Below are 27835 nucleotides of genomic sequence, written 5' to 3' on the forward strand. Positions count from 1 at the left end.
TTTTACCCTTAGTCTTTTTCGCTGCAGACATCCAAGCAATTGTACTTAATAGTTTTATTCATACACAAGCATACTTGACTTCATTATAAGGATTGTGCATAAAAATATGCATAGCTATATTGTAGCAACGTGTGTATTTTAGTAAGACTATTTGCATGATGCACGGGCTTTGATTAACACAGGTGGTGGCATACTGTATTTGTTTTAACATAAAATTATATTATTAAGCAGTGGTGTTGAAAGCTCTATGAGCATTGAAACATTAGATCAAAGTCTAGAAAATAATGAATGACAAATACACTTTAATGTTTCTATACAAACATGCATGCATATATGATAGGCTATAGGGATGCAACAATACAGGTAAATACCATATTGTGTATTGTCTTTTAAAACATTAAGTTATTAACAACAAAAAATATAATTACAAACAAAACATACAAATATTCAAGTATTTTCATACAAAATAATTATTCAGTCAAATAAAAACGACTCTCTGTACACGCTAGATCAACTGCTAGGCCTGCGTCAAACATGCCAGCATAATAAAAAGCATAATAGGCTGAAATGGTATGCCAGTATAATGCTAGTATAGTAGGTGGAATATTTCAAACTTTGGAGCTTAATTCCATGAAAATAGATCACTACTCCCTAACAGAGCAGTCAGTGGAAAGTGCAGAGTGTAATAGAGTACTAAAATGCATTGTATATAGCTCCATAGATCGATACTCTCTAATAGAACAGTCACTTTGTAGTGAAATACTCTAATAGAGCATTTACTGATTAAAATTTTCCAAGATAATTGTAAGAAATGGTACTAACCTAAGAGCATAATGCAAGCATAATGGGAACACTGAAGTGTTTTGGGCAAAATTTTGAGCATATTTGACTCAGACCTACTAGTAGCTGTGTAGTAGTGCATGTGCACATGTGCTAACATGCAGTGCTGCATTGCATAGTGTGTATGGTTTTGTGAGTAGTATTTACATATAATTACTTTCATAAGATATAAATTAATGTAACTTGCATTAGCATATGATGCAATATAATTGCTGTACATTTACTTGCCTTAAAGGATTATATTAGTGCCATAATCCCTACTGGAAAACAAAAGATCACAGCAACAATAGCATTATTCCTGTAGTTGGAAGGATTCTCTTGTTGGGCTTCTGGACATCCTTCCACCTAAAGAATCAGCATATTATTATAATGTTATTATGTTTATAATGTATATCAATTAAAGAAACATCAACATATATGATGACATAAGACATGTGGACCAAGAAGCCAGTGTACCACACTACAGTGTTATTAACAATAATATTATTTAATTCTTGTATGCATAAGTAGCTCAAGATCAGTACTCCCTTCTCTAATTTTCTCTATGCATTGAATAGATTACATGTTAGTGAAATTCTTCTCTTGAGCCAGGCATTCTAGAAATAGTAATACACAAGGTTCTTTAATATTTTTTTAATTCATCCGATTTACAAAACTGCAAGGAAATACAAAAAAATTATATGATCTTTCTGAAATTTTGTATAGTTTAAAGGAAAATTTTATTATTAACCAGCACTGGTATCTGCTCTACATACAAGACTCTATTGCCCTAGTTACAGTATTTCAGTGTACCAAATTTATAGTGATACATACGTAAGCTAAGTGTTGAACCTTTCATTGAAGTGTATCTTTTATATTATAAGGAGTTTTCCATAATTATACGCAAAAAATTTTTGTGGTATGTATATGTAATTTTCACCGATTGACAATTTCAGGGTTTTATTTTTGTGGATCACTTGTTTTTACTTGGGCTATCTGTTATTTAGCATAGAGATAGTCTTGATAAATCGTTAATATTTAAGGATGAAGAATTTTTGGACAGCTAAGTAACCACAAAATCCACAAAAATTATGTCCCTCGAAAATTTGTATGTATAATATGGTACAATTATTGGAAAGTAATAATATATTAAAATACTGAAGTAATGACTATTGTGCAGGAAGCTATAGACACAATTAATACAATATTCATGTATTTTCAAACTATATTTACCACCAAATTTCAGGGGCATAGCTAGAACCCAGGCCCAGGCCGGAGTATACACTACACACAGACAATTATCATTATTTTGAAATGTTCTGAGATTGTGTCAGGCCATACTAAAAGTTGGTCTGACAATTCATCATAATGGTCCAACATGAGAGGGGCATATAAGCATGCAAAGCATTGGATGCCCTCCCCTTAATATTTTTTTTGATTAAAGACTGATATTTTGCAAGATTGTAGACATGCTAATTAATAATAACAGTGAGTATTTTTATACATGATTTTGGTAGAAAGTTTTCAATATGTATACAGTTTAAGATTAATGATGAGTATTCATATTTCATAACAGATGAATGTAAATATCAATCACCATATAAGGGTAGTGGAACCTGTTAGCATCAACTGAGTTTAGTCTGCATGGCCAATTATTTTAGTCATCAGAAAAAGCCACTTCAACATCAGAGCCATGCACTAATATTATTGCTATTTTCTTGGCCATACATTCTTTCCTATTCATCATCTCAATAAAACAACTAAATGTACATGCCACAAGTACAGGAAATAAGGCCATAAAGCTGTTGTCTATAGTTAGTGAATTTTACAGCTATCAGTTTCAAGCCGACCCACTGACCAATTCTGAAATCATTTTCTTGTGCAAATCCAATAAGTACACATAGCCTAATAAAATAGCCAGGTGACATTCTATGTGGTTTCACGAGTGAGTGATTGTTGTTACAGCAGCTAATCAGCTGTCCCAAGTAACCCAATGAATAAACTGCATGTCAACAATATGACTGTTATGGATTTAGACTGAGAGTTAGGAAAGTCTACCTACACAAATCATGTGTGTTGAAGTGCTAAATACCAGATATTAAATGACTGACGAAATGAATTGAAGGACTTCCAAACAGCTCTATTAGCCTGACAAACATCTGGTGTTATAATTGTCTCTGCTACATAAACATCCAGATAAAGATACTTTAATAGAACAGTCACCCTAATACAGCAGTCAGGCAAATATTCAGTAGCTAGCATTGGTGCCTGCCCTACATACAGGACTATAAACATTTTAATGCCAGAAACAGACACCAAGCATTAAACACCATGTAGCTATGTAGCGTGCATTTTTTTTTACTTTTAAAAATATGAGGTTTGTTTTGTCTGTGGTTTTGACAGGAATGTAGTTCAATTACTTAGTGAGATGTCCCTACCAGTGCCTTTAACATGTTGTAAAGAACAAACAAAAGCATTGAAACCTGCTTTACATGCAGGACAATTAATAATACATTGGGAACTGGGCCAAGCATAAATGTTATAGTGTCTGCGTATAGCATGCACGTTAGTGCATGATCCTTATGCCTTCTTTTAACTATGTATAGTGAAATAATGAACAACATGCAGGGTTAGTTAAACTACATGCAAGTTAAGGCAATACCTACATGACAGGTGGTGTACACATAGCACAGTTTCAGTATGCTATGCACTAATGTTGTAGTGACACATAGCTATAACTGTTGCCATACAAACCCCACGCAAGTGTTTAAACATTATCATTAATTGTCGTATCATTAAGGTAATGTATGATCCTTTAAGCAGATCTAGATCTAGAGTGAAAGGATGTAAACAGGATTAGTGAAATAGTTGTGCGAGGTCAAGCAATTGCACACACAGTTCCTCAGTGTAAACTATGGTATCTGCATGGTGCCAGTAATATTATCACTTTTCAGATGCACAGTAGTACCTGCCCATGCATCATGCAATTACGTTGTTTCTTTTCTACAGCAGTATAATTTTATACAGCTGCAGATTAAGTGTGAAAGAAGCTTTACCTAGAAACTGGACAAACACACTATGTTGGCAATTCACCTGCCCTACTACAAAAGTGCTATAAGAGTCGCTATGATGAGTCTGTGTGCCAGTGCCGAAAAACTGTGAGCATAAGAATTTATGGATAAAAAAATTGTATGGAGCTAAACTATAGCACACAGGTGTGAACAATGTGGATGGTTCAGTTCTAGTAGTACCTGTCCTATTATGCAGGCTATACACGGAGCATCATTTGACAATATCTTGACCACAAAAGACATTAATTTATTGGTACCTACCCTACAATGCAGAAGGTGCCATATTGCAACAATACTACACTCCCTAGTGATACTACAACCTATACCTATTGTCATCACCTCTAACCTCCCTACATTTACAGCATTACTATATACTGTATGATATTTTGATTAAGCTACTACTGACTATTATAACCTATTGTCATCACCTTTGTACAGCTACTACTAACTATTATCAACCAATGCAATGGAGGACACCTGGACACTTGGTAATGGTCCTAAAGTATCCCTTACCATGTAAACTGAGCTGAAAAATGGAAACCGTGATAATCAGGACATTTTTTGGTCAGTCCAAAAGGTGCCCTTACTATGTAGGTTTCACTGTAGAGTGAGAAAAATAGCATGAAAAGAACATATAACAGAAAACCTGTTACCATAAAGGCTGCCGAAACGGAAAAAAGTAGTAGCAAAAAAGGTTGTTGAAGAAAAAAAAGTTGTAACCAAAAGTAGGGATGCGACGATTATGCCAGCAGAATTTCAGGCATAATAGGTAATTATGCTAGCATTTTGAGGTGATTGTATAAAGTTTTAACAGTAGGAAAATCTGCAGATTGCACAATTCCATTAAAAAAATCAAGATACTCTAATAGAGCAGTCAGAAACTCTAATAGAACAGTCATTGAATATTATTTACTCTAATAAAGCAGTCACGTTGATATGAAATACTCTAATACAACAACCAGCTAAAGAATTCAAGATTATTTGAAACTTAAACATCAATGAAAATGGCCTGATACAGCAATAAATTGTGCATTATTATTAGCCAATTATGGTGGCATAATATTGGGAATAATGGGCAATTCTCAAAAGCATAATAGGTGATTTTTTGAGCACTGCTCAAAAGCATAATGCTCAATTTTTTGGAGCATAATAGCCTCATGCCTAACCAAAAGGTTTGAGAAATAGTGACACAACTGGGATTTGAACTCACAACCTACCAGTTTCAAGCTTAACACTCTACTGCATGCACTGTATGTCGCTTGTAGTTACACTGTCTTTAAATGTTGTTTATAAAGGCATGCTTAAGTTGAATGGAATAGGTGTTTACTAGCAGTTTGCATGCGGTTTACAGAAAGAATTCAGGTGAATTTTTGCTCCTCACCCTTGCACTAAATACACTGTAAATGATGAACGACGGCAACTAGAAGCTTTATTTAAATGCTAGCTTATTCCCAGATGATGAGTGCTTTGTTTGGTGCCAAAACTACTTTGATACGTGCAGCAACTGGCAAGAAGAATGCGTGGACTCAAATGGAATGCAGACAGACGGCTTTTCAGCTTTATATATATAGATTGTAGCCACTCTAATAAACTACCAAAAGTTCAATTTTAGAGGGTAGAAATGTTCAAAATTTTCATGGGTGGTATGTATTTAGCAGAAAGCTTACTTTAAAAGATCAAGACACTCTTAATAGAGCAGTCACACTAAGGTTTGCCTTTTCTATATTGTCTAGTGACAGTGTTATGTATCTAGGCCTTGGCATCACCAAAATTCTGGCTACACCCCTGCCAAAGTTGCTGTAGTAAAATAATGCAGGGCATTGACATAGTATAGTTCCGCATCCCATAGCCCATATCTTAGCCTACATAATCTATACTAACAGAACACCTATACACTCCTGCAGTACTCCCTATATATACTCACCACAGCTATAGCAAGAGAGGTAGTAAAGATACAAAGCAAAGAGAAAAAGTGCTAGTACCTGCCCTATGTGCAAGACTTTATTGCCCTATATAGTTATTTCAGTAAATTTAACTTGGTGAATAAAAATTGTACTAAGTATCAGCTAACACTCATCGAAGTAGCCTATAATACAGTGTAATACTGGGGGGCTATAACACAGAATCTGGACACAATTATGGTGCCCTATAGCATGTGTATTTCCAGCTATGCATACCACGCAAAACAGTCAAGCTGTGAAAATGGTGCAGCCTGCGATAGTACTGTATAGTAGGACCACAAAGGAGTAGGCGTGGCCCACAAAATAAAGTTACCCAAAAAACAGCCTCAATTTCCCCCGACGACAATGAGGTAGTACTGGTTAGGTAAAAATAAGCCCAAAAAAGCTTTCAGATCGACCCAAAACGTTTTCAACAAGTTGCTATGGAATTTTTTAAAAAGAATTATTTAGTGGATTTTTCTACTGACTGAGTAAGTAACTGACTGACTGACTGATTCCTTCAGACAAGCATAACTTGATAACAGCTAAGGCTACGGGCTTGATTTTTTTCACTGTTCAACGTTGCTTCAGCCCGAGAGGTGCCTTTTGAAACACTGCAGTACATACAATGCATTCTTCATGGACTTACCAGTGTCCTCTTTTGTGTTCCATTCATCTTTGCTGACAGTGAAAAGTGTCGATTTGGTGGTAGCACATGATGGCTTCCAGAAATCATCCGTATTTTTCATAGTGGCTATTTTGTTAACAGAGAACGGTTCTCGATTCATACTGCTGTGTAATGGGTTGAACATAGTCAACAACAAAGTGTAGTGGATACTTCACGTTTCATCTGGACGATAATTGATATAACTGGGGTATGCGGCACCATTTTGTTCAGTATGTGGGGATTGCAGTGGTGCTTTTCAAATAGTTCTTGATTCAAAATGCTGTGTAACGGGTTGAACATAGCTGACAATGAAACGTAATGGATACTTCACTTTTCAGACGATAATTAACATAGCTGGAGTGTGCAGCGCCATTTTAGATGAGATATGTGTTGGACTACTCCAACGTGTTTCAGTACTTTTTATCGATGTGCTATGTTCCCTACTCTAGTTGAAAATTCCAAATTGTTTTGGTGTAGTTACTTGTACTAATAAATTTTAATAATGGCTGTGTGCATTGTTAAAATTTATCAGCATTGACATCGTTGCAGCCATTTCTTGGCCGCCACCTTTGATTTCACAACTTTTTCACCCAGCATTGTATACAGACGCAATGATGATTATTGAAGACAGACTTATTATATAAATGTATTGTATTGTATTGTATGCTTTAGTTGTAATATTATTGTAATACTCTAATAGGGTGGACATTTTTGAAGGCTTCTAATAGAGCATATACATAGAATGTTCTAGAATAATCTAGAACTTCCGCTGATACATAGATCTATTGCATGCTTTGCTTCAATATTTAATAATATTATTTTACTACTCTAATAGAGAGCATATTTTGAGGACTTCTAATAGAACATACATAGAATGTTCTAGAACAATTATAAATGTTGTTTATAAGCAGATTTAAACTAGAATTTTCATTTATGAAGCAGAAGGTGATCAGCCAAGATAGCAGCAGTTCAGTGGTTAAGGTGCAGGTATTAGGTGTGGAGGTCCCTGGTTCAAACTCTGGTAAGTTTTTTTCCACATTTTTGTGCACTTTTTTACCCCGCGGTGACTGCTGTATTAGAGTATTTCAATCCAGCGATTTTACACTTGTTTGGTTTTTGCTTTATAGCTTTGTACTGTAAATCTATTGTTTTTCACAAACCATCAAAAAGTACTGCTACGATATACATACCAATTTCCAAGGTATTCCTATATTTGGTTTACCCTGTAGCCGTGAAAGAAGTTTGATCTTTTTTTATGTGAATAAATGCTCATAACCCCTTCAGATTCATAGCAAACTTCATTTGTCCCAAAGATTGACACAATCGAATTACACATTTGCATTTTATATCAATTTTTGTGAAGTGTGCAAAAATAAATCGAAGCTCCCATAGCCCCTTACGGCATAGAAGAAAAAAACAAAGATGGTTTAGAATTCCAGTGTGATTTACATCTACACCCTTGCATGCATTCAACACACTGTGAATGATGAACAATGGCAGCTGGAAGTTTCATTTAAAAGCTACAGTATTCTTAGATGATGAGCCATTCATTTTGATGCATAAAACCCTATTGTACATGCATCAGCTGGCGAGAAAATCAATGGATGCCATCAGAATTGTAGACGATCAGATGGTCAGATGGCTTTTCAGCTTTGCACAGATTAATCGATAAATACTTGCAAAGCTATGAGCAATAATTGATGTAAAGGACCAATTTGTTGTCACACCAACAAGGTAAAAAGCTCAAATGTCAAGAAATGGCTGCAGGGAAACAAAATAATTTTCATCTACATTAATGTTGCTTCGTTGTACAACATGATTCAGTCTATCTTTACATACATATAAAAGTAAAGAGTATAATGTTCATTTGAGTGAATTGTGCAGTGCAACCCTGAGATTATGGAAGTTAGTACTATGTAGGTGAAAATATTGATGATTCAAGCCATTTCACAGGGTAGAACAAAGCCACCAATTGATGACAGAAGTAACACACAAGGATTGGGATTAGCATATTTGATTGAAATTAAAGATGATGCATAACCACATGCTCTTCCTTATTACTTTGTGTAAAAGTCCAAAAAGTACTAGGAGTCTGTTTCTAAGGTTGATGAACCCACACCATGATATCCTGGGATGGTAGTAGTCCCAAAATGTCTAGGGCCATCCAAACTTAAAAGCTAAATGAAAGTGCTGTGAGAAGTATACCTGATCCCCAAAGTAGGTAAAACTTTAAATTTACTTGCAGGTGCCAAAGCTACTCAATGCCAATAGTGGGCGTTTCAGGCAAAATTCACTTTCCAAAGAATTTACAGTTACAATATTCGTAACCCTGTTTGGATGATATTGCTTGATTGAACAAATTAGCTTTAGCATCACAAGTGCTCTGGAATTACTTCAGAAGAGAGTGAAGAGAATTCTTTAGGCATTGTGTGCCAAATGGATTGTTTCTGGTTTTACCCCACAGGAGTACATGTCACCCTGCACCATGATGAAATTCAACCACACATTAGTGAAGTTTCTTCATCAATAGATAGGAATCCGAGCAGATCCAGAGAAAATTACAAACTACTAGAAAAACTCACTTTAAGCTTGGATATATATAAACAAGTTAGGGAGGGACTTAAATACTCACACAGCCACTCATAATCACATGCATCATGAACCATGGTAGTGGCTCATAATAGAGGTCATCTATGTTTTTTTTCCACAGGGCTAGAGTAAAATGTGAGTACTTTGTGGAGATACAAACTAAATAATTTCCTTCCTATGTCTTTCTTCACGTCCATGACCTAGTAATATTAACACCCATTCTCAAGTAAATTTGCTTCTTGTAGGTTCACTTTGCCATTGATATTCTGACTTGGTCTCTGCAAGGGTAACCGACGTGTTAATATGTGTTAATAAGTATCCATGTTAACACATTCATTTGGAAACCCTTCTGAAAACATTCTGGAAACATTCTGAAAACTTCTAAAAACATTCTGGATACCCTTCTGAAAACAATTTGAAAACATTCATTTAACACATTCATTTGGAAACATTCATAAGGAAACATTCATAAGGAAACAATACACTGGTGTTTGTTAACTGTGATAATATTAGCTTACTATATACTCAACAGCTACTGTACATGATGACTAACTTGATATACATGTTTGGTACTGTGTAATATCAAGCACCACCAGCACCTCTTATTATCATGCTAGCTATCCATAAATGGATTAATAGAAAGTAAACAAACTAACGTAAAAATAATTAAATATGGGAATAGAGATTACTAAAGAAACAAGAGTCAAACAAGCCAGCATGTTAAACACAGAGAGATTAATATCTCTATTTGGACTCAAACATTTATGCAGAAGCATTCTTAGTACTTATCTGCCCCTGATTAATGTGTTTTTCCTTAGTTTCTACCAGATCTCTGCATGTTAACATGCTGGTTTGTTTGACTCTTGTTTATTTACTTTTTTCAGCAATCTTTATTCCCATGTTTTAATTTTTAGAATTATTTTTACACTAGTAATAATGCTCTTTATAAAGGTATTTACATTAAAAAAACCTCTGACCCTATCCAATATGAAACCTCTACTAGTATTACTAAGTTATACTAGTATTACTAAGTTATACTAGCATTACTAAGTTATACTAGTATTACTAAGTTATACTAGCATTACTAAGTTATACTAGCATTACTAAGTTATACTAGTATTACTAAGTTATACTAGTATTACTAAGTTATACAGGTTTCAGAATAGCAATCAGAGAAATCTGACCCACGTAAAGTCTAGGATTGGTCCAAAATGAAGAGCAATAATTGTGGATAAAGTACTATAGCAACAGTTAAGCATACATTGACCTGACTATTACAAACTTGTCGTGATGCTGGTGGTGAGCTCTGGGTCACTATAGGTACAGCAGTACCAGTGGACAATGGTGCAACAGCAACAGTAAGTGGGGTACTATCATCGCATGGTGGTATATTAGCTGAATATAAACTAGATGAACACACATCATCATATGCTGGTAGATTCTCATTCACATCAGTGTAAGCTGGTGGTAGATCTGTAGAGAAGATAATGAGTACAACAACTATTGCAAACATTTAACTTAAATTGCAGGGCTAATTTACACAAAGATTGAAGCACGTTACAAACTGTAACTATTTTAATTATTGTTAGAGATGCTTATGCTTAGGTTGCTGAAGAGATGGTTTTGTGAGAAATTCATGTTAAATCAGAACTGAATCAAGACACATAGTACCAGGATGTGATATGCAGCTAAAAAAGCTGGTGCCACACCATGGATATATCAGAACAAAAATGAAATATTCACACATGCATGGCTCCATGGTTGCTTTTCCAAAAAGAGTGTTATAGCAAATTTAATCATTCTATAGTATGTACAAGTAAAAGGAAAATTTTGGAATTTTATGTTCAATTAGGGATCATTGGTCTTCTATACCTGCAGATATACTAGTGAACATTTAATCCCTACTTCAGTCTATAGCTACCAGTGACTGAATTAGGGATTAAATGTTCACTAGTACATCTGCAGGTGTAGGCAACCTCCCTTGTTTCCCTACTTTCTTCAATTATCCCTAATCAAACTTAAAATTACAAATTTTTCCCTTTTTGTTTACTTTTTTTGTAACAATAATTATTATTATCACTGGTGAACCAGCGCATACCACATCAAAAGAAAGGATGGCACCAGAGTTGATGTTTTCATCTGAATGCATGCCCCAGCAATCAATTACTGACTTGGAGGTGAAGTGACCATTACGTTTTGCTTTTAGCTATGTTCAGCCCGCTACAAACGAAGAACAATAGGAGGGTGCCTCTGCAATCAATCCAGTCACTGCAAAGAATATGGACAATTTGCGCACCCCAACTATCAATTACTGATTCAAAAGTGATGGCCATTGTGAAATCCTATGTGGCAGCTAAGAAATGGCTGTGATGGTAGGTTAATGGCAAAATTTTAATGATGACAATTCAGGTAAAGTTGCCTCCTCCAATTTTCACTAGGATTCAACACCAAATTCATCTGAATTGTCATTATTATATTTTTTTGTCATTAACCTACCATCACAGCCATTTCATTGGATTTCACATATTTGCACCCTGGCATTTTGGGGGCCACATCCTTTTTTCACTTCACAGCTTGGCTGTTTGGGAGTAGATATCACTTCTTTTTTGCAATTGCATACCTCAAAGCCAGTGTATGTCTGGCTTTTTGGGTTTTCTTTTCACGTGTCTTTTTCTTTACTAAAGGAATGAAGAAGAGTGCAGATTTTTGTTTATATTTTATATGTCCATTTGAATTTTATGGTTTTGTTCTTGATACCTACTGAAATTTGGAACTGTAAAATTATCTCTACAGGGTGACTTTTAAAGTACCTGAACTCTCTACTGGGTAACAGTTGAACTCTCTACAGAGTGACTTGTAATATAGCCGAGTTCTCTACAGGGCAAAAACTGAACTCTCCACAGAATGACTTCCGATGTAGTTGAACTTAGCTGAGCTCTTTACAGGTGCATTGTTTGTAGCCACAAACTCTCACTAGGGTGTTATGTAGCTGAACTCTCCAGAGAGTGACTTGTAATATAGCTGAGCTCTCTACAGGGTGACTTTCTTGTAGTAAAACTCTTTGAATGTTGACTTGTAATGTAACTGAATTCTCTACAGTGAATATTGCTGAACAGGGCTTGACTTGTGGCTAAACTCTCTCAGAGTAATCTGTTTGCAGCTGAGTTCTCTACAGGAAACTTGGTGAATTCTCAACAGCAATTTTTTTATAGCTGCACTCTCTACATGGTAACTTGTAACAAGGTGACTTTCTTGTAGCTGAACTCTCTACAGAGTAACTCGTAATGCAGCTGAATTTTCTGAAGGGTGATTGGTTTGTAGCTGAACACTCTACAGGGTGACATGTAATGTAACTGAACGCTCTACAGAGTGACTTGTAATGCGACTGAATTCTCTACAAGGAGACTTGTAATGTAGCTGAACTCTCTACAGAGTGACTTGTAATGTAGCTGAACTCTCTACAGGGTGACTTGTGTAATGTAGCCAAACTCTCTACAGAATGATTTATAATGTAGCTGAACTCTCTACAGGTCTTTAACATAGCTGAACTCTCAACCTGGTGTCTTGTTGCACTATTGTAACATAGCTGAATGCTCTAATAGGGCAACGTATTATTACAAAGTTGGCTAGGTGATTATTAGCCAAGATAGTAGTTGCCTATAGATAGGGGATCAGCCAAGACAGCAGTAGTTCAGTGGTTAAGAATGTGGGTGTTAGGTATGGAGGTCCCTGGTTTGAACTCTGGTAAGTTTTTGTACACCTTTTTTACCCCGCAGTGACTGCTCTGTTAGAGTATCTCAATCCCACGATTTTACATTTGTTTGGTTTTTGCAACTTTGTAGCTATAACTCTAGTGTTATTCAAACTATCAAAAGGCACTGCTATGATGATCATCCAATGTACACACCAATTTTCAAGTTATTCCTATATTCGGTTTACCTTTTAGCCGTGACAGAAGTTTGATCATTTTTTTACATGAATAAACATTCATAACTCCTTGGATATTTATCAGATTATCAGATTCACAGCAAACTTGGTACATGAATCCACCTTTATATGCTTTTCATTTTTACCAAAGATCAAGGCAATCAAATTACACATTTGCAATTTTTGCAGCATGCAAAAATAAATCAAAGCCCCCATAGCCCCAGAAAAACGAAGAAATTAAAACGAAACTTTGAACGCTCATATCTCACAAATGGCTGTTGTAAAAAAATTGCTGTGTGGCCTACCCTACCTGGCAGACAGCTATAATGCAAAAATGGTGTGCTTGGAGAAGGGGCCATGGAGCTACGCATGCATGAAAAAGATGTTTTCTTTCTTCCTATTACAGGAGGATTGAATGTGGTAAAATTTACAAGGATGATTTGATCTGGTTGATGTCATCTTGCGGGTGAGGATAAATATTATTTAGGTATTACTTGGAGCTGATTTACAATAGGATCATTCTAAGATATTTTGCAATGACTTTGAAGTTTTGGCCATTTCAAATCGTTTAGCATCTATCTTTATTATCGTTAGTCCATAGCTTGTTAAGGACAAATCTTGCTGCTTTGCATCACAGTGACTCTGTCTATTTGATGGTGAGGGTCCCAGATAGGAGCACAATAATTAAGTAGTGGAAGCACTAGTTGTTTGTACGTACGCTTGTTCTTCAAATAAGTAGAACAAGTTCTTAGATTTCTTTGTAGGAATCCCAGTGTTTGATTTGTTTTGATGAAAGTGTAAGTTTGCCATGACAGTTTTTCAGATCCCAAGTTATTTATTTTCCTTCACTGACCTTAATTGAGTGTCATAGTGTAACTATTGAGATGTAATCTTCATAAAATGTTACATTTAGAAATATTGAATTGTGGCAAGTTTTAGCCTGCTTGGATAACTGGTTTAAGTCCTGCTATAGCATTGTAAGAAAGTTTATGGTTCAAGAAAGTTTATGGTTCTATATCATCTGCAAATAAATGAAGTTGGCTTTGTACACCATCTGCATGCTACATCAATAAGGTCAAGAATGGACCCTTGAGGTACTACAGCATTGGCCTAACATGGAGAAGATAATACACCATTTATAGCCACCTTTTGAGAACAATCTGATAGGAATGCTACAAGCCATGCCAACTTCCAGCTACTTTCTGGTGAGATCTTTCAATACAGAACAACCAGCCATGATGATAATGCAAGTCTTGACATTGTAGCTAATAGTTTCTGGGGAGGCAGACTTGAAGAGGTTATACTTTGATGTCAGAATTTTTAATCCTAGTGCGCCCTAAAATCAGCCTCTCCAATTTGTGTACAGATGTCATGATAGAGAGAAGAGGTGTGGAATATCAACAATGGGGAGAATGTCTCTTTACTCCTCTAATTTTCACCACCATTTATAAGAAATTGGTCAAGCTCTTGAGTGCCAAACATGGTCTTACTTATGGTGTAGTGATGGAATACAAATCAAGCTTCTCTCTGTTATGATCTGCAATTCTGTGTATTCCAGTTTGTGCTGTCCAGTTGCCAAGGCTCCTATTGCTGTGCAGGTCACAGAGGCTTGTATTCAGACTTTATTGTTTGCTTTAATAGGTTTGAATCACAAACGATGACTCTTTTCTTTTAATGATGAACTATTGATTGCCTGAAATGAAAAAAATAAACTCTTTGGCCTGCTTCACCACCCCTGAGTCAGTTAGTTAGTCAGTCAGTCAGGCTGTAGAAAATTCAACTTAATATATTTTCAAATCTTGTAACAACTTATTGGAAACGTTTTGGGTCACATGTACATGTTTGGGCTTGACATAATACCTAACCAATGTTTCCAAGGTACCATGTAGATATCGTGAGGCTGGTTCTGGGTTGATACTTATTGCAGAAAAGAGCAAACATTTATGATCCCTACTGCTCAGTACCAACTACCATATCGTATGATGATTGTTTATTGCTATTATCATCATTGTAATTATGCTGGTAAGATGTGACCACAAAATGAAGCTGTACACATCACCGGCCTAACGCTGCGATGTACACATTAGCATGTGTTGCTCTAACAATACAGAAAAACTCTCATATATTTATAAAACATACCCTTTGGTATATGCCATAGGTGGTAGAGACAAGGGGGCCAGTGGCCATGCCCCCCACTTTTATGGGACAATGTTTGCAAGAAAAGATCAAGATACTCTAATAGAACGGTCAAGATCTAGATAGCAGTCACAGTATTCAGAGAAGTAGTGTAGCAAGCTACTTAGCTAAGTATGTGTAGTTATAAATAAAGAGATATAGTTGGTGGAGGGCAGCTATATTGTCAGCTGGTAGTTACCTTTTTTTGGTCTTCAGTCTACAGCTGACCTGGTCCTTTTACTCCTGATATACGCAGTTGTGTACGAATTCTAACATAACAAGTAGAGGAATTTTCAGTCTGATTAGGGATCATAGCCATAAAATGTAATGAAACAAGGGAGGATACCTAATCTGCAGATATACTAGTGGACATTTAATCCCTAATTCAGTCCTGGTCTTGGGTATAGACTAAATTAGGGATTACATGTTCACTAGTATATCTGTAGGTGTAGGTGACCTCCCCAGTCAGTCAGTAGGAAATTCTGCTAAACACTTTTTTTAAAGTCCATAGCAACTTATCGGAAGCACTTTTGGCCATTCTGTAGACACTTTTGAGTTTGCTTATACCTCACCAATACTACCAAGCTAGGCACCATGAAGGTATTGTGAGGCTGGTTTTTTGGCCAGAAAAGCTCAAACCTTCATGATTCCTAATACACAGTATTGTAGTGATTATTATATTGATACTTAGTTTGCAGGACCAAATGTTAAATCACCATTGTGCTGTATTCACTAGTTTACTCATCTTCAGTAAGCCCAAACCACCACCATTATCATACAGTACAGTGTAATGTATATGTGATTAGATCTGGAACACCGGTCTTATCACCCATGACAGCAGGTTTGATTTTTCACCACAAGCACAAAGCTATACATGAATACACTACTAAAATTCACTGTCAAAATAAACCAAGCTTGGGTGGTCTTCTTTTGCTGACTGCTTTTCCCAAGCCCAGTGGTGAGCTGCACAAAAGGTCTGAGGCCTTAATGGAGCTCTGGCCAACCTGGATATGGCTGTATGTGGCTATACAGTTCCGTGGTGTTGAACAAAGACCTGTGCTGTACAGTTTTCAGACCTGAATGGCCCATAATTTGGCTCTTTAATTTTGTAAACAACCTCTTGCCCTCCCCTCCACTCCCCACCCCTATTGGAGTTTGCCTGATACAGTCAACCTCGAGTTAAAAACTAGCAGGAAACTTAGCTGTTGGCTACTTGCATAGTGAAAGATAATGAATTGGTGTGAAAATTTGGTACACATCACTTCAACCATTGATGAACTACAACACACTAAATACTTAAAAGTACTATACTGATAAGACTGGTTTTGCCAGTCACAGTCACATATTAGGGATCACCATGGAGGTTTGCACTTTCTTGTAAAAAATATTGACCAGAAACAAGCCTCACAATACCTTCATGGCAGCATTGGTTAGGGAAAATCAAGCCCAAAAGTGTTTTCACTAATAAGTTGCTCTGGAATTTTAAATCTTTTTTTATTTATTACTAACTGTCCAATGTTACTTGTAATTTAGTACAATTCCAGGGACCTTCAACTCCAACTCAGTCTAGGACAACCAATTTACTGACTGTCAAGATCTGTACAATGCGTGGAACAACAACCTGTATATAAGGAATTGAGATACTACAAGCTATAAAATTAAATTACAATTAAACACAGACAGGATATTGCATCAGCAGTTTCCCAAAATACAGTGTTGGGAATAATGTGTTACTAAAATGACAAGGTATGCAATGGTTATTACTTTTTGGGTTTCTTCAATAGGGGTATCCCGCTAATATAATTAAGTAAGTAAGTAAGTGTGACTTAAATATCTTTATGCCAATCTCAGGATAAGATAGAGGATTCCATTTGGGGATCGCCTTGGGGGTAGAGATATATTTCTCTATTTCTGATCTGGCTTGACAGTCAGAAATAATTAGCTCCAGTATTTGGAAGAGATGGTGATGGTAGGTAGTAGTGAGAAGGTAGTAGTAGGTAGTAGTAGGTAGTAGGTAGTAGTAACCTCCATGATCCCTACTATACAGTACTTGTCTATCATACTGCATGATGTGTCACCCTGATGCCTTCAGACAAGTGTAACTCAATTAACGGCTAAGGCCTATACAAGTTTGATTTTTCACTGTTACAGACAGCTTTTAGATGTTGCTTCAGCCCAACAGGTGCCTTTTGGCATATCGCACACACAGTGCATGAACCATGGACTTACCTTCATCTTCCTTTGTGTCCCATTTCTTTTCACTGATAATGACATGGCAATGTGTCAATTTGCGGCAGTGTACTTTGGCTTCTTTCTGCATTTGTAATAAACAGAAATCATCCATATTTTTCATAGTGACTGGATTGATTGCAGAGATGCTTTTCATACTGTTGTTCTTCTAACTTCATTATTTGTAATGCTGTGTAACGAGCTGAACATAGCAGCTTAAATGAAGTGTAAAGGCCACTACACTTGGAGCTATTCTTGCTTTGGATGCAGGGATTGTAAAAATAAAAGTAGTAAAACAAGAGAGGTCACCCACACCTGCAGATATACTAGTGGACATTTAAACCCTATAATAGAGACTGAATTATGGATTAAATGTCCACTATATATCGGCAGGTGTAGGTGATCTCCCTTGCATAGGTGATCTCCCTTGCATAGGTGATCTCCCTTGTTTTACTGCTTTTTTATTTCTATGATTCCTAATCAAACTTAAAATTCCTAATTTGTTCCTTGTAGCTATTTGTAATGAACTGTGAGGCATAAGTGAGTTGTTTATGTAACTGCCTTTGTACATGCTTATACTCGTATTACTCTTATGGAAGGTTACCCCTTTAGTTGGATCAGCAATGGCAGGCTACTCTAGTATAATTCCAGGGACCTTCAACTCCAACTCAGTCTAGGACAACCAATTTATTGACTGTCAAGATCTGTACAATGCGTGGAACAACAACCTGTGTATAAGGAATTGAGATACTACAAGCTATAAAATTAAATTACAATTAAACACAGACAGGATATTGCATCAGCAGTTTCCCAAAATACAGTGTTGGGAATAATGTGTTACTAAAGTAACGAGGTATGCAATAGTTATTACTTTTTGGGTTTCTGTGTAATTTTCAATAAGGGTATCCCGCTAATATAATTAAGTAAGTAATTAAGTAAGTAAGTGTGACTTAAATATCTTTATGCCAATCTCAGGATAAGAAAGAGGATTCCATTTGGGGATTGCCTTGGGGGTAGAGATATATTTCTCTATTTCTGATCTGGCTTGACAGTCAGAAATAATTAGCTCCAGTATTTGGAAGAGATGGTGATGGTAGGTAGTAGTGAGGAACAATTAGTAAAGTGTTTACTGATTTGAATAAAAGGCTGGATTAATCTACTATTCTTTCATCGGTCATGTAGAGTTGGCTTATTAACTGGTGTACGTATAATAATGTGGTGATGCTATTTGCCATGGGTTATTTGTATCAGTAGCTTATAAGAGCCGAAGCAGCGTGATACTAGTGGTTCCAACATTTGACTAGTTACTTACACCTCAAGTAAACCTCAAGTCCATGTAGGGCATTCATCCTATATTCACTGCTACTCAGTGGTTTATTGCATCATAACCTTCAAGCTGTTTACTTTCAAAGGAAGCCATGATGAGTCTAAGTACTTGCTTGCTATTTGTAAACAAAAAGAGCCTGAACAACTCTTAATTAACAATGAACTAAGTAACCATATATTTTGTAAGCTCTCTGTGCTGTACTGAGGACCAGAAACAGAGCTATGTTGAAATCATTATTTTAATTACCCTACCAGTATTATTGACACTCTATGGCTGCATATTAACTGCTAGCACCTGATAACATATCATAACCAAGTACAGCCCAGGAAATTACTGCTCTCTTTATAAGGACATGTTTCATTAGCAAAAGATGGAACACAGCTATACCCTGAGTGTTATGCTCCTTTGAGCCTCCGGCACTTATAAGCTCCTGTGTGTATCAAACTGTGCAGCCCTATGTTGGATCATTTCAAGTTGTTTGATTGAATTATGATGGTATATGTAGGTGCCATATGGTGGAGCAGTAATGTAGCATTCATTTATTTTTGGTAGAATCAGTTGCTTGTAGCTATGTTCACGAAGGTATCTTGGAAGACTGTTTTTGTTATGTTTAGTGTGTGAGGGTGCCAAGTTATAGTCTAGCTTTATACCTAAATATGGATGTTGAGAAACATTACAAGTGTAGTACCATTAATAGAGTGTTTATGTGATGTTTTGTAGCTACTCGAAGAATGCTAAATTTGGCAACATTGAATTCCATATGCCAATTTCTTCATCCAGATTGTTAGATTATTAAGGTCCTGTTGAAGTGTACTATGGTCCTATGGTGTGAGTATCAGTATAAACTAAGCAATCATCAACAAAAAGGTGTATCTCTGTATCTTGATGTTATCGTGGATATCATTTATGTACAGAAGAAAAAGAATTGGTCCCAGCACAGCACAGAGCCTCAATGTACACCTGAGGTGACTAAACAAGATGAATATGCATGCCTTCAACCAAACCTTCTTGGGATAGATTATATGCAAAAAAAACTACCAGTTTAATAAATTTCCTTTTATTCCATAATAGTCTAGTTTTTGGATGAGGTGATGGTGAGAGACTTTGCCAAAAGCTTTGCTAAAGTCTAAGAATGCAGCATCATCGTGTATATAGTGAATGTTGAGCGGATTTAGCATTTAGCAAAGTCATCTACATTGAGTCAGGAGCAGTTGTGTCTCACATGAGTGATTAGCATGGATACCAAACTGTGTAGACGTGGTGATGATCCAGGTGGTGCATAATTTGGCTAGACTAGCGATGTAAATAAAAATAATTGTAAGTAAAAGTTCTTTGGGTCAGACTTACTACCTTTGTTATGAATGGGTGTAATGAATGCATGTCTCCAATCTGATGAAAAAAAGTAATATTATTATGTAAAGAAGCAGTAATGATATTACCTGATGCACAGTAATATTATTACGTAATGCTTCTAGCTATACGTTAGTAATGTGTTACAGAGTCCAGTCTAGTCATTTATTGGCATGGCTGGACTTTTACTGTAGCTAGCTAGTTGGTTTTGAAAATCAAACAGTATGGTAATACCGGTTAAGTAGGGATCACCCTAAAAATTTTGTGCCACCCAAAATTCTGCATTTAAAAATCATCCTAGAGACATTTTACGCAACAAAATCACCTTTACGGAATAGTACTAGTCCATATAATATATAAAACAGCATTAAATATAACAAAACACTTACAGGTGACTGAATATAGAATTTTTTTAAATCACTAATACTCGAATTTTAGTCTCACTGCCTCACTGCTTACCTCACTGACTATAGCTGCAAGGCTAGAGGCCAAATGCAGCAGTGCATGGGCACCATTTTATGCTACAATAACAAACTCACTAGTGGCATGTGCCTTTTGGGGTTCCGACGAGTGTAGGCCCTCTGCGCCGTGCCTTTTCTTTTATCTTCAATCAGGTTGCTTGTCTTTTTCTTCATCCATACAATGAAACCATAATATTGAGGTGTCTTTCAGCAATATATAGATGCCACAGATTTATTTCAGAGCTGGATTTTGGAAGTGCTTTAGTCCTGGCACTAGTATAAGGCCATCATTATTATATTGCTTGTTTCCCGTCACCCAATGGAACAAAAACTGATGCTCGCAGAAGGTGATTATTGATTATTAATTGTATACTTGTAGTAGTCTCTGACTACTCTATTAGAGTATCTCAAACTTGAATACTGCCAGGATATACCCTGTTGAACAGGACTACCACCCTTCTGCTATGATTATATGCACAGCTAATCAGTGGCTGATGCAGTTACTTTGATACTTGGTTACTCTGTGCCCTCTTCTAGCATGAAATAGTACATTCACATGATCTATAATCAAATAATTAAAATTTGGTGTGGGTACCTAAAAATTGATGCGGACAGTGATGGGAAACAAGGAATTTAGGCCTAAGAGATATACTAGCTATATATCTGCAAGTTCACAAGGGATCTCGTTCGCAATAAGTTCGCACCCACACCCATCAATTAAAGATCTAGGTGGACTAATAGCAATATTAATACAATTCAGCTTCACCATCTAGTCAAAATATAAACATGTAGACTGGAGGTTACAAAGGTATGTTTTCTATCATTACACATGCAAATATCAATAAATCATATAATGCAGAAGGCAGAACAACAGAAGCTTACATGTGACTCTATACAGCTGATGTATCTCATGCATGTAGTCATGTACTTAAGATGTACAGCATGAGTCATGCACAGGTGTTAATTACAGTGAGATGGGATTAACCTGGAATGTGTTACATTGTCAGTATACCATTTCTTATGGCACTTAATATGATCCTGCAGAATTTCTTCAATTCATACGTAGCTGTAATTTGAAGCCCACAATCAAAAGTGATGCTTACTCGTTACATTATAAATACAAACTGAAAACCATAAGCAGTAGGAAGAGTGGAAAATACTGAATGTATGTATTTCTATCATCCTTGTATGTTCTTGTGGTAATGACATGAATAATGATTATGAAATTGTTGTTAGTGTTTGTGCTTGTAGCATAGAAAACAGAGCATTTACACTTTTAAAAAAAATCTCAAAGTACCATTGTACATCTCATGGGTGTAACAGAACAACCCCACAGGTGTAACAACAGAACACCCTGAGAGAAGCCTAGAGTAAATGGCTGCTATGACACCCTCCCTGAAAGGTGTTTCAGTAACATCTCTTTTAACAGTGTAACCTGCTCATGAAGAGTTTGAATATTTTTATTTATTATTTTTGTAGCTAACGGTACTGTAAATCAGGAAAAATTCGTCGTTAAAAAAATTTTCGTTGCTGGCTGTATTGACGAAAATTAAAATGACTAATTATTTTAAACTATATTATACAGATAACTTGCGCATACAAATATTAATGTATAGCTAGTTATACCATCAAAATTTTTTTTGTCAATTATACAAGCGATGAAAATATGTAGCGTCTAAAATTTAATGGACGAAAATTTTCTACGTCAAAAATTTCCCGATTTATGGTATGCATGTCATGTGCATATGCTTACTATGCAATAGATGTAAGCAAAATTGTAACCATTTATTCATTTAAAACATCTTCATACATGTATGCACAAATAACTACAGGGCTAAAACTATACCTTGATTGATTTGCCAACTGTAGATCAATGCAAATGGCTGTGATTATTTTCAGCATATATAGTCATTGCACAAATCAATCTCTTTGCTATTCTCACTGTTTAGTGCTACAATTCCAAAACTACCACAACAGGCTGAAACTTTGCTAACCAATTTCTTGGACACTGCATGCATGTAGATAATGCTGAGACAACAAAAGAAAACTTGGAAAATTGTGCGGACTAGGCATGTTTTGCTAAGATGGTCACATATACAAAAGCAACAGACACATCCACCATCCATTCCTGTATTCTTGTCTTTATATACTACATCATCATAATCCAGTCTGAGTAAAAGCTATCACAGCTTTTTTCATGCAGTAAAATTGCTCACATGATCAGTATAACTTTATCCAATGACATATCTCTTGGCTACAAATAGTGGGGGTAGCTACATCCTACTACTTTATCACCACTTGACTGAGAGTTGGGTTAGTAGACCAGACGATACAAGTACACAAAAAATTTGGAATTTTCAACTAGAGTAGGGACCATAGCACATTGATAAAAAGTACTGAAACAAGCTGGAGTAGTGCAAGATATATAATCACAGTAAAACAATAAGAAGTGTTATATCCCTACTGTGCTCAAGAACCATAACGGAAATGCACAGTAAGGATATAACACTTCTTATTGTTTTACTGTGATATAATATCGTACACTACTCCAGCTTGTTTCAGTACTTTTATCGATGTGCTATGGTCCCTACTCTAGTTGAAATTCCAGTACTTGTTTGTTAAATAATATTTATTATGACTGGTGAATCCACGCATACCACATCAAAAGAAAGAAATGATGCTGCACATCCCAGCTATATCAATTATTGTCTGAAAAGTGAAGTATCCATTATACTTCGTTGTTAGCTATGTTCAACCCATTACACAGCAGTACAAATCAAGAAATGTTCAAAAAGCAACTCTGCAATCAAAGTAGCCACTATGGAAATACAGACGATTTCCATTACAAAGGAAAGCCATCACGTACTACCACCAAATCAACACTTTTGCTGTCAGCAAAGATGAATGGGACACAAAGGAGGACACTGGTAAGTCCATGAGAATGCATTGTACGTACTGTGGTATGCCAAAAGGCACCTCTCAGGCTGAAGGGATGTCGAACAGTGAAAAAATCAAGCCCATAGCCTTAGCTGTCATTGAGTTACGCTTGTCTGAAGGCATCAGTCAGTCGGCAATCAGTCAATAGAAAATTCCGTTTAATAAATAATTCCATAGCAACCTGTTGAAAGCATTTCAAGTCAATTTGAAAGCTTGTTTGGGCTTAGTTTTACCTCACCAATACTGCCTCATCAGCGTCAGGGAAAATTGAGGCTGGTTTTTGGGTGATGTTTTTTGTGGGCTACACCTTTGTGGTCCCTACTAATCGTACTGTAAGATTGTTTAAAGTGTATTACCAACTACCCTCATCATGAAGTAGACCACTGGCATATCTTTTTACAGACAAGCAGGATAGTACACTTTGTTTCAAAACTGGCGTAGCTAGTTTGTCAACTAAAGCATATCAAAACATGCTATTGGGGTTTGTAAAGTCAAAATGGTAAAAATGACAAAATCAAGTTTACAGCCAGTATGCTTTTTATCAGCAATATTGTACATTACCAGTGTCCTTTGTTTGTTTTCTGCCCTTAGATCATGAAATGGACTGGTTACACTCTGATTCTTTGAACGGTCTCAGGATGGATGGATCACTTTTTCAATTTCTCCAATACAAACTCCATACATTTTACATCATTTTGTATTTTCAATACTTGCAAGCACTAGACATGATCAAATACTATAAAACTTGATATCATTCAACTCCTTATGAATTGCTCTATTCGATTCCGCCTGAACAAAATTCATAATCACCATAGTAATGGTGTGATGTCGCTATTTCATTAGAACACGAAATTCGTGACTTGCTCTCCAATGGATTTTGTGTTGCGTAAGTTGCTACATACCATGGTTTGTTGTAAATTTGCAACCTGTAAACACTTTAGCTTTGATTAAATTTTGTTATCATTGGATAGAGGAGTGTTATGTGTGCAGTGGCGGCCGAACAATTTTGCTACTACCTTCAGAACCAGAGTTATGATGAATAATGTAACTTAAAACTAACTTACCTCCATAGGCTGCTGTACACTAATTTTACGCATAATAATATTTTACGGAAAATTGTAATGTATGGGTTAATTTGACATGAGTTTTGATATGGAGTATCAAAACTACCTTTTGTCTTAATCATCCATTTATTAGCTATTTATTTTATTTATTAGTAACAACCATTAAGGGTGAAACGTTATAATGTACAGAAACAATGTTTTATTATTTCCTTTGATGTCTGAGGTTACTAAATCCAATAGAAACCTGTGGTAGGGTTACTAAATAGTTAGCAACCTGTGGTCTCGCAGGTGGTTGTTTACTACATTCATCAAATTAGAATCAGCAAAGCCAAAAACAAAATGTCCTTACTGTTAACTCACTTTCTGGACAACGCAAGTGTCATTCTACCCCAACAGATAGTAACTACTTGATACTGGCAGTATAGTAGTGCAATGTCATGCCAGTGCAGTGGCACTGACACAATCAACTCAACTTAAGGATAAATCCCAATGCTAGCATGCACAGTTTGCTACTTTCTCTCACTCTTTCTTTGTTCAGGAAAATTTTCTAAATCGCTTAGAATGGGCCGACATCAGTTTTTATGCTATATGGAGCCCTCAAATGATGTGGGTTTGGCTACCCACAATTAAATACTTCAGCCACATAATAATAATTCTTATCCCATGGAAAAAACTGCCTTATTATTATGAAACAAGTTGATGTTGTGCTACTTCTAAAAACCAGGCGCCATTCAGCTAGCTAACTTATCTGGAATTAACTATAGATAGCATATGAATTAACCAACTATGTATTACTACTTTACAATAGGGTAGTTTTGAGTTGTGCAATAATACTAGCTAATTCTCGTATTTCATAATTCATGAAATTTTTGTAATTCGTTCAATTACGTTGCTATGCACTGCTAAGGAAGCGCTTGTTAAACAAACCGCTTTTACCAACATATTATGCGCAGAAGTATCTCCTAAACTGCTTTATAGTTTGACCATCGTGTTTTTTCCCACAAATTCTCTTGACAAAGCCTCAAAGCTGCTCTTCATTTTCGTTCGCGTATGGGTCATTCCATGTCAAATCAACAAGGAATTTAGGGTCACCTCTCAGATTTTGATGAAACTTGGTGTGTTTGTAGTACCTACACTCATGTAAATTTTTAGCTCCATACATTCCATAGTTTCTGATTTATGACCACAAATATTTTGAATATTTCATGAAAATTTGGTCCATCTCTAGTTACAAAATCAACTGCAACTTTGTACTGTGTAAATATTTTTAAACACACTTTTCAGTGATGGAAGACTGTTGATTGACCTTTCCAGTGATCCCTAAATTATGGGATATCTACTTAATTATGGTTCGAAAGTACTTCATTGAAAATTTTAATCCCTTATATTTTGAAAAGTACTGCTTGAAATTTTTCGAATTCTTTTGTGAATAATGGTTGGGTCATAGTCTATGTTTGATAAAATTTTTGTGGTGGGACCACAATGGGCTCAAGAGATATAATGAATTATGTTGAAGAAATCCTTGCTACTGTGGCTGAGACTGTGGCTCCATGAATAGTAGTGGGTTCCACGGTGTCGAGCGGCTTGCTGTTGGCTTCGAGCTCGGAAGGGTAAGCGCCGGCCAGAGTCGAGGTTGTCGTTGGGTTTGCTTCCATCTTCGGTATCAATTTCAGTCTGTTTCAGTCGGAATTTTCACTGTTTTTAATCCTAGGTTAGCTGATGGAAAAGTAGAACACAACAAAACATGTGCTAGAGAACACGAGGAAAAGCACGAGGTCTCATAATCTGAAGTCACGTGAGACAAAGAAAACGAAAATTACTGATAGAATACAGAATATTTTACAAGCAAGGATTCAAGATTTTAAGATTTCTATTAAGATTTTCAGTAGCTCCTACGAGATCTTTAACTTATTGCTGACCCCCCCCCCCCGGAAAATTTAGACTCTGAGCCACCCGGTAGTCGAAGGGAAGGGGTGTAAAATGCTTGTACTATACTAGTTAGTGTACTCATTTAGGTATAGCTATAAAATAGTAAAACATACCTAGTAACACCCTTTTCATATGGCCACCCAAAAGTGGGTTCAACCCGGGATGAGTGACCCACATTCAACCCACCAGTTTCTGTTCACACGCAATCATCACACGATGGTATTCATTGAGTGATAATTGTCTTCTATGCATTTTATGTACTCATTAAAAACCACAACTCGCTTTTGAAGCCATAAACTGAGTTAAAACCGAGTTCAACCCTACTCCTTTGTAGGGTTGAACTCGGTTATGACTTCTGGGTTCAACCCAGGTTCAAGCTGGTTATGGTGGTCATATGAATGCGTTAACCCGGGTTGAATGTGGCTGGTTTAAAGTGATCATATGAAAGGGGTATTACTGTATCTCTCTGCTAAACAGGGACGTGGCCAGACTTTTAACTGGGTAGGTTCTTCAGATGAAAAGTGGACCTTTTATGTGGTGTGGTGAACGTTTATAGCTATCAGGCATGTGAAGTATATTGAAACTAGGGGTGTCTGGACTCTGGGGGCATGCCCTCCGGACAACAGATACTAAAAAGGCCAAATTTGGTGACATTTCTGGACTTTTGATACTAAATGTTGTTAAAATTGTGGACTTTTTTACTGAAATTGTGGACGTTTTTCTTCCGTAGAGGGGGCCTTCAAGAGGACCCGCGCTACAAGCCTGCTAAAGCATCATCAAGCACTGATACATCATGTCATATTATCTATACCTTTGTACATCCCTGTCATGGTCGCCGGCACTGCTGGTTGGTTCCCCATTCAGAGAGCGACGGAGCCGAGTAGACTGCCAACCACGGACTGATTGAGAGCAGCGAGATTAAGTAGCTTAGCAAGTCCGTTCGCGTCCCCGAGTCTGTTAGATGGGCAGCTGTTCCTGGTTTCCCGTCTAGTTGGCGAAAATCGCTGTACTAAAGTCTCGGCTGCGACACGACCGCGTACTCGATCAATTGACGTTCCCAATCAGAGATTTTTATATTCACTCGATCTGATTCAGAAGGGTGCGTCTATTTTACGGACCCCACCGGGGGAATTTTATTTATCAGTTTTTGGGAGGTAGTCTGGCGCGGCCGCCCCTAAGTTTGCCTGTTTGCTAAGGGGCGGCCGCGCCAGACTAGTCTGAAGGCATGTGATGCAGCACGTCGCACCCTTAGCTGACTACTAGCTACGTTGTGGCATTGAAAACAGTGCATATAGCCATCATGATCCTGTGTGCTACTATTAAGTTACTGTAGTAAGTGGTGAAAGTCAG

The 27835-nt window shown here is 36.6% G+C and overlaps 2 protein-coding genes across 4 annotated transcripts in view; both read right to left on the bottom strand.

The window, feature by feature from the left end:
• The window catches only part of LOC136255676 (uncharacterized), a 77510-nt gene that overhangs the window by 3460 nt on the left and 46215 nt on the right, over positions 1 to 27835 (bottom strand). The gene's annotated exons all lie outside the window — the stretch shown is intronic.
• On the bottom strand, positions 1048 to 27614 carry LOC136255677 (uncharacterized). Of its 3 annotated transcripts, none has more exons than XR_010701038.1 (3): positions 16711 to 16814; positions 10369 to 10559; positions 1048 to 1185 (listed from the first exon to the last, which is right to left on the bottom strand). XR_010701038.1 is itself a non-coding variant. In XM_066048490.1 (3 exons), exons 1-3 carry the CDS (start codon positions 27343 to 27345, stop codon positions 1078 to 1080), a joined length of 348 nt encoding a protein of 115 aa, XP_065904562.1. In that variant the 5' UTR covers positions 27346 to 27614; the 3' UTR covers positions 1048 to 1077. The 3 variants fall into 3 exon arrangements, 2 of the variants coding, with proteins under 2 accessions (XP_065904562.1, XP_065904561.1); XM_066048490.1 differs by lacking the exon at positions 16711 to 16814 and adding an exon at positions 27297 to 27614; XM_066048489.1 differs by lacking the exon at positions 16711 to 16814 and adding an exon at positions 27297 to 27614 and having other exon boundaries at positions 1050 to 1185; positions 10354 to 10559.

This window comes from Dysidea avara, chromosome 5, assembly GCF_963678975.1.
Source record: "Dysidea avara chromosome 5, odDysAvar1.4, whole genome shotgun sequence".
NCBI lineage: Eukaryota > Metazoa > Porifera > Demospongiae > Dictyoceratida > Dysideidae > Dysidea > Dysidea avara.

Coding starts and splice junctions, on each gene's coding strand:
- LOC136255677 (XM_066048489.1), bottom strand. CDS start 27,345: ATGGGGAACCAACCAGCAGTGCCGGCGACCATGACAGGGATGTACAAA. Junction 10,560..27,296: donor CATGACAGGGATGTACAAAG/GTATAGATAATA, acceptor TCTTCTCTACAG/ATCTACCACCAGCTTACACT. Junction 1,186..10,353: donor GACAAGTTTGTAATAGTCAG/GTCAATGTATGC, acceptor CTGATTCTTTAG/GTGGAAGGATGTCCAGAAGC.